The sequence below is a fragment of the Pygoscelis adeliae genome, unplaced genomic scaffold (genome assembly GCF_000699105.1).
Source record: "Pygoscelis adeliae isolate BGI_AS28 unplaced genomic scaffold, ASM69910v1 Scaffold24, whole genome shotgun sequence".
Taxonomy (NCBI): domain Eukaryota; kingdom Metazoa; phylum Chordata; class Aves; order Sphenisciformes; family Spheniscidae; genus Pygoscelis; species Pygoscelis adeliae.
This window is the reverse complement of record NW_008824806.1, coordinates 4,227,187-4,234,784: the sequence shown is the minus strand read 5'-3', so window position 1 is coordinate 4,234,784 and position 7,598 is coordinate 4,227,187. Positions and strand designations below refer to the sequence as shown.

Genomic DNA, 7,598 nt, shown 5'->3' with positions numbered 1-7,598 from the left:
TTCCCTAAGTCTCACAATGCAAACAGCCATGCAGTTAGGTTTCGAACATGTCAACTGGTTAATAAGATTTTGGGAAATATGCCAGAGAATGCCCAGATTGATGATGACTTATTTGATAAAATTAATGAAGCTATGCTGATTAGACTTAAAGATAAATTTTCAAATGTGAGAATTCAAGCTGTCTTGGCCCTGTCTAGACTTCAAGATCCTAAGGATGAAAACTGTCCTGTTGTTAATAGTAAGTAGTATTTTTTTTTTCTTTTGTTTAAGAACATTTGTTAATTTACATTACTTTAAAACATTTTTAAGCATTTTTTTTAAGCATTGAATAAACAAATCTTAGAGGGTATTCTTGTAGTAATTCGTAAACTGTGGAGCTCTTTGCCAGAGGAGGTTGTAGATGCAAGACTTCTGTCTTTTCCCTTTGAATGTACAGAACTGTTCGAAGGAGAGATCCACTGGGGATTAAATGACAGATATCATATTGGGCTCAGGCTATTCTGTGAACTGAATGTAGCTGAAGGATGGTGAGAATAATGGTGTGTTGCTAATTGGGGTGGAGATATGATACATGCTTGCTCAGTCCTTACCCTCTAAGGACCCTTTTGTACTATTAATTGAATTGAATTGGTACAAAACCGCTTAGAGGAGTAGAGATGATAATAGAAAAACTAATTTTGTCTCAGATTATGGCTGTCTGCCCCATGAGAGGCAAACTGATTACTGACATTGTTGACCTATGCTTTTTTTGGCCTTTTTTCTTTTTTTTTTTTTTCCCCAAATCTCATCTTACTCATGGATCACTTCCTTTAAGAGATAAGAACCTCTAGAACCCAGGTTTCTCGATGCTGTTTGTGGGTTTCTTTATGTATGGTATGATTTTTGACTAAGCGTCTGCTTCCATTGTCTCAAGGTAGACAGACTGTAGGTTTGTACCAGCACAGCTGTTATGTGAATTGTGCCCTGACTAAACTTTACATACTGTCTTTTGTGAAGAGAGTAAGTTAGTTGGGGTTTTTTGGTTGTTAAGGGTACCTTCTTTGAAATTATATTTTCTAAGTGCTTGTTTATAAGTTGCTTATTTAGGAGCACACAAATTTCATAGTTAATCATCATCTCACAGAGCAAGAAGATGAATTCAAGTATTCTCTGATTAAATTATTTTTGTTGTTGCTTTTAATTTTAAAGAAGGGTCAAGAATATAACAAAAAGCATTATGTGAGAGAGTTGCTATTTGAGTTTTGGTAGGCTTAATGGAGATTGCAGTTTTGCATTTATAGGAAAATTTGAGGATCTACCTCAAAGGTAATGAGGATGTATAGCCAGTGAATAGAGATCTTAAGGACCCAACATTTGGAAGCATTTTTTTTTTCTGTCCAGTAAATGACAAAGTGGTTATTTATAGGTGGGATATAGAGTAGCAATTTTCAGAGTTATTAACTGAAGATCCTACTCATGATTGCAAATATTCTTTTCATAGTTGAATTTCTTTTGAGATCATAGCTCAGCATGTAATTGCCATAAAATCTTGGGCTTGTGACTCTAAACTGTTCCCTAAATTTGTATGAGCTATGCAGGAGCAGAGGAAGGGTTTTAATAACAGCTGCTGACTTTTTTTTTAAAGTATTTTCTGTTTTTCTATAATGTTCCAAAATCTTATGAAAACATTATTGTGACTATTTTATTTCAGTTTACAACACTTTGCTTGAAAATGATTCAAATTCAGAAGTGAGGCGTGCAGTGCTGTCGTGTATTGCTCCATCAGCAAGGACTTTGCCAAAAATTGTAGGCCGCACTCTGGATGTAAAGGAAGCTGTCAGGAAGCAGGCATATGAGGTAAATTGGATCACTAATATTAATTTCAAAGACTGATATAGGAAAAAGGCTTTAAAACTTTTATTATATTTCACTGTTAAACACTCAGAATGCTTAAATAATTTACTTTCACTTGCCAGAATTTTGAGGGGGAGTGATTTAACACAAGTTTTCAAGTTAAAACCCTTGAACTTGACTGCAGAACTTGCTTGTTTAGAAATTACTTTTGTGACAGAACGTGGCTTTTCGGGATCAGGCAGTAAAAGCATAGATTGTGTATACAATCTTTTGTTTTCTATCTATGCATTTTGTGATGTTTGTGAAGTGATTTTTCTTCTCTGTTATTACATAATAGATAATTCAGTAAAGTTAGGATCACAGCAATACTAGTGTAAAAAAAAAAAATTCTTATTTTTGGTATTCCAATTTTGAGAAGTATTAGCCATTACTTATGTTTACGTGTAGGGTAAGGGCAAGAAGGTGTGCTACCATGTGTATTTCTTGTGCAGGCATCTTAGGCAAGATCTTCAAACAAAATGTTCAATTTTTTCGCACAGAACCATCTTCTGTTCTTTCTTAACTTAGATTAAATTCTATTTTTTAACTGAATCTCTGTGTTAGTCGGCTTTAAGAAAAGTACATACTTTAGTCATTTCATTGCAGGTATTTATTGCTCTTGGAGCTTTAACAAGAGAATAGTTTTCATATCCAGGTGTTGCATTCAAGCGGAGCTGCCAAGCTTCTAAGCTATTTGTTAACTTTATTCTTACTTTATTTTATTTTACATTTTCTTCCTTGCACAAGAATCTGCTTGTTAGTGTATTTGTATGATGCTGATGGTATAGGTATTACAGGCTTTTATTGACTTATGATTTCTGTGGATGGATAAAACTGAGAGTTTAGACCCACAGGTGGTTAATGAATACAGTTGTTATCATTTGTAGAAATGATTTTAATGTCTTAATTTTTTTTAAGGTTTTGGCAGAAAAAGTTCACATGAGAGCTCTGTCAATAGCGCAGAGAGTAAAATTGTTGCAACAAGGACTTAATGACAGATCTGGTAAGAGATCATCTTTCTCAACATCTTAATACAAATGTTTGGGAGAATACTTTCTAATGTTTTGGGGATGATTTATGTGGAAGCTGTGATGGCAATAATAAGGAGCTCAAAGGGAGTCATGAGGTACCAGGAAACGTTTAAGCACAAGAGATTCTGCTTACTGCTTTGGTTTTCCAGTTCCCTTATAGTGGACAAACCAGAAAAGGATTGCACTTTCAAAAAACTTGAAAGCCACTGAGCTCTAAAATAGGACCAAATGCTATTAAAATTAAAAAACAACAGTGTAATTAAACACAGAAGTAGAAAAATGTAATGATCTAATTCAGTGTATTTTGAAACATGTTTCATTACAGATATTTTTGTAACTAATAAATATATTAAAGAATTGAAATGTAAACATTAATATCAGTTTGATAATTGTTTGAAATTGTTTCCTATGTGCATTTGGAGAGAAATCTTGTCAGCTGGTTAGTTTTTTGTTTAACTAGCTTGAATTTTTTTAAATGAATTTTTGATTGACCCTCATTCATTTCATCATGAAGCAGCTTTATTCTTTTTGACATCTTCTGTACTGTATCATTTTTATATAAAGAGCCATTCAGAATGTACCCATAATTGTGTGTGATGTTGTTGCCAAAAGATCAAAAGGTCCCATGCATCTGAGTGAGACAATTTTGGCCTGCCTACATAGAACACGGCTTTTTTTTTTTTTGCGACAATAGCAATTATATACATGAATTTCACAATAAAAGCTGCCAGTTTTTCTGAGTGCTACTGTGTTATCCACATACTTTGTCTGGAAATTCTGCGCTAAGCCCTGTTGAATTTTACTCTTAGAATTTTCCTTGCTTAGTGATGTGTTGCTTGTGAACTGTGAGAAGTATGACCTATGTGGATATTCACTTAGAGAACAAGACAAAAGTACTGTGTTCATTAGTAACTGGAGCTCTTAAAGGTGTGTCATGTATGCATGTGGTTTTTTTATCTGCCTTTCTTTTTGGCTAGTTGGGGATCATGTTAGTATGCCCTTGACAGCAAAGGAAGAGAGGGTCGGCTGAGTGCTTTCTTATGCTGTATAGAACTACACTTAAAAAGAAGTCCTTCTTCTGTATAATAAGTTTTAATTAGTATTTTTCCCCACCTACCCTGAATTGTTCTATAGTAGTCTAATGAAGTTTGTCAGGTTTTGTTTTTGAAGTCCAGCACTGAAAAACCCATGTTCTGAATTACTATTTCTTATCAGTATGCTAGTTTACTGTTTGACCTAACTAGCTGCTCCTTGTCTTCTGGCTGCCACCTCCTGCCCCTGCCTCCCCGCCCCCCTCCTCCCCCAATAATACTTGGTCTTGACGGATATTTTTTTTGTCTTAGGGTGAATGTGTTTCTGTTTTAGTAATCTTTCAAAACTGGGAGGGAAGCTACCTTCGCTATTTTTTTCTGTGATCCTTCATTTGGCAGGAACAAGGATTTGTTGTATTCCCTTACTGAGAAGGTACACCTTTCTACGTGGTCTGTTATTTCAGTGACACTGAGGTGTTCGACATAAAGAACTGCCACCTTTTATGATCCAGAGCAGATACTTTCTCTGTTGGTGTCTATCTTTTCCTTAGGATGATTCTTCATCCCAGCTATTGAGGACTTGTTCTTTTTCTTGACACCTAGAATCACAAGGAAAAATGTCTGCCAGGGTATGTAGCCTCACTGATATCATTGATATCATATGCTCTTTGCTGGGCAAAAGAGGTTTATGTTCCAAATTGGCTGCATTTATATATACATCCAGTAGTATTCCCTCATTTTGATCGTTTTTGCAAATTCTGTAACCTTGAATATGTATATCTTTATCGAATTTGCTTCTCTGAGTAACTCCCAAGCTAACAAGAGAGGAACCTGCTCATTGAAGGTTGCTAGGTTGAAATTTTGGATGTTTTTCCATATCAGCTTCAGAACAAGGGTTTATAATTAAACAAGACCTAGAAGACATAATCCAGATTCTGCTTAGTTCTACTTTTCAGGGTGTATTCAGCTGTCAATTCTCCACTCATTCTCTTTCATTCTACTACATTCTACTACTAGTTTTTGTTTTTCACCTTCTTGGAGAGGTTTTTCATTCTTAGGACCTTAATTTGACTCAAGGCCTTTTTAGAGCTGTTTTTGAACTCTTGACTATATTTAAGTGCTGTCTTTATTTAAGTGCTGTCTTTATTATCATAAGTTACATGTAAGAGGAAAGATGAATGTTGTCAATGTATGTGGACTTTATTGTTTCCATTATATTGAATACTGTTTTCTAAAAGGTCCTAAGAGTGTACTTGTATCGCTCCCTAGTTATTATGTTTTTTACTTCCACCAGACTGTTAGCCTTTCTACTTCCCTGCTTAAATCTATGTGTATGTATTAATGAAGTACATATTCTAGATGTTCCCATAAATACTTTTTTCCTTGATTAAATAGTACTGTACTGATCCAGAAACCATTTGTTCATTGTGGCAATGGGGAGGAGGGGCTTAAAGTATCTTTATGTAAATTTCATAATCCAGTTGAATAATTGAATTAACACAAGAATTCTGTGTGGCAGTCCAGACTAAAGGTCTGTACAGTAGCATCCTGCCTCCAAAAGTGGCCAATTCCTAAATGCCTGAAACAGAGCAAGTATATAACAATGCTTCCCCAGAATATTTCCTTGTTCTACAAGAGTTCATGGTTTGTAGATTTTCTGAGTTGAGGTGCTGTCTTTAGATGTAACAGGTTTTGGACAGAGGTTTTTTTCATTCCCGGGGCAGGGGGGCGGAATGTTGCCTCAAAAATGTAGAGGTGCTCCATAGGTAGTTCTTGTTTAACTGTTGTTTGTTCTTCTTTAAGGTAATGTTAAGTTCAACTGTATAATAACTTCTTTCCAAAAAGCCTTCTATAGAAAAATAATTTGTGAAAGTATATTGAAAACTTGGCATTTTTTGACCTTTAACATTTTAAACCATTTAAATTCCTGTATTATTAGATGCTGTTAAGGAGGTAATGAAGAAGAAGCTGCTTCAAGCCTGGTTACGATTCACTGAAGGGGATGTTTTAGAATTGCTTCATCGACTGGATGTGGAAAACTGCCCAGAAGTGGCCATCCCAGTACTAAACGCTATGTTTTCATTATCTCCACTTCATGACTTTGTTCAGAACTGTAAAAACCTTGACAGCAGGTATGCAGATCAGTTTTCATTTCCAAAAGATGAATATTTTGTATAAGAATATTAAATTAAAGGTTATACCCAAATGGGGAGCAGAGTAACTATTACCTGTGATAAAAGACTGATATTGTGGTGTAAGCCATGATGTCTCCCTGGTGTTTGTGTACTTAAGTGTTTTGGATATGCTTTTTTCTTCTTTAAAAGATCTGTGTTCACTAGCTGAAAATGATTGTGCCAGATACACAGGAGGAAAAAATGAAAAATGTCTTTGACTTCTTGTTTCTTGGAACACCCCAAAAATCTCACTCTTAGAATTTAAGAGGAGGCAGTAAATTAATCAACTAAACAAGCTTTTCTATGAGTAACAACTTAAGAGTCTAATTTGGTTTATTTCCTGTACTGTCTGTACAGCTTACTATAAAGCAATGCTCTAGTTTACCCTCACAACTGTCATCTCCTCTCTTCTTTTAACCTGTGGTACTGAGAAGCTTCTTTTCTCCCATTCCTCCCTCCCTCTCAGTAATGCTTCTGGTCTTTCTCGCACATTTCCTAGTCCTCTTTGGCTTCCCTCTATGCTTTTTGCTGAGCTAGAGGCAGCACAATTTGGAACTGGTTCAGTCATCCATGAACTGTTTGGAGAATCAATCAGAATGGAATTATTTGGCTTGTGTTTCAGCCTTCTTTTGGAGGTATTTCACTCGTATTAACAGAGCTTGATGGAAGTTGGTATGTTAGAGGCTTCTTTTCCTGTGTTAATGTTTGGTAGAATTTGACTAAGTGAGTTCCTAAGCTATGAAGAAAATGATGTGGTGAATATTAAGATCCATAAAGCAAAAATGAAGAGGGGAAGAAAACAAGAAATTAGAAGTTGCAGGAAATTGCAAAGGGAGGCAAAAAGGTGTGAGGAGAAACAGCTTGAGTTAATTGAGGTGACCAGAGTAGAATGATTATTAACAGTGGTATGATTCTAATATCAGATGATAAACTTAAATGACAAATTGTCACTGATTAAAAAGTAATAACAAAATCTTATTCCGTGTTTTGGGGGAAAATGTGTAATGTCGTCATATGAAGTGTCTTGCATTCTAGTAGTAGCTTATGAGAAATGTTTTGTAATCAGTAGATGCTACATGCGTTGTACTCCAAAGCTATAGATGTGGGCCTGTCTGGCTTTAAAAAGTATCAATAACAGTAAAATAACTTTCTTGCAGCCTCTGGAAATGTGCTAATATCTTAAGAGGTTCAAAGGAAAAATTTATACAGTTATGGACTTGTCAGTCTGACTTTGATCCTGCACAAAATGAGGCTTCGGTTCTGAAAAACTGGGCTGAGAATTTTTTTAAGAAGTAGATTTGTTAGACTACTGACATTTTGAGAAATTAGTGCAATTATTCAGCTTGTAATGAGGTTATTTGATTCGCCTCGGAAGCCACCGAGGCGAAGGGCTCCGAAGCGGAGGATCGCGCCGGGGGACCCTTCCTGAGGCGGCAAAACCGCGAAGAAGCCCGGAAAAAGCAAAGGCGCAGGGAGTGAGAGGGTGCGCC

General features: G+C 35.8%; 1 protein-coding gene across 1 annotated transcript in view; it reads left to right on the top strand.

Moving 5' to 3' along the window:
• Positions 1 to 7,598, top strand: part of NCAPG (non-SMC condensin I complex, subunit G) — a 32,911-nt gene that overhangs the window by 1,828 nt on the left and 23,485 nt on the right. Inside the window, exons 3-6 of the mRNA XM_009324070.1 lie at positions 10 to 238; positions 1,691 to 1,836; positions 2,791 to 2,875; positions 5,874 to 6,066. Coding sequence (XP_009322345.1) covers positions 10 to 238; positions 1,691 to 1,836; positions 2,791 to 2,875; positions 5,874 to 6,066 — 653 coding nt within the window. The remainder of the gene's footprint in view (positions 1 to 9; positions 239 to 1,690; positions 1,837 to 2,790; positions 2,876 to 5,873; positions 6,067 to 7,598) is intronic.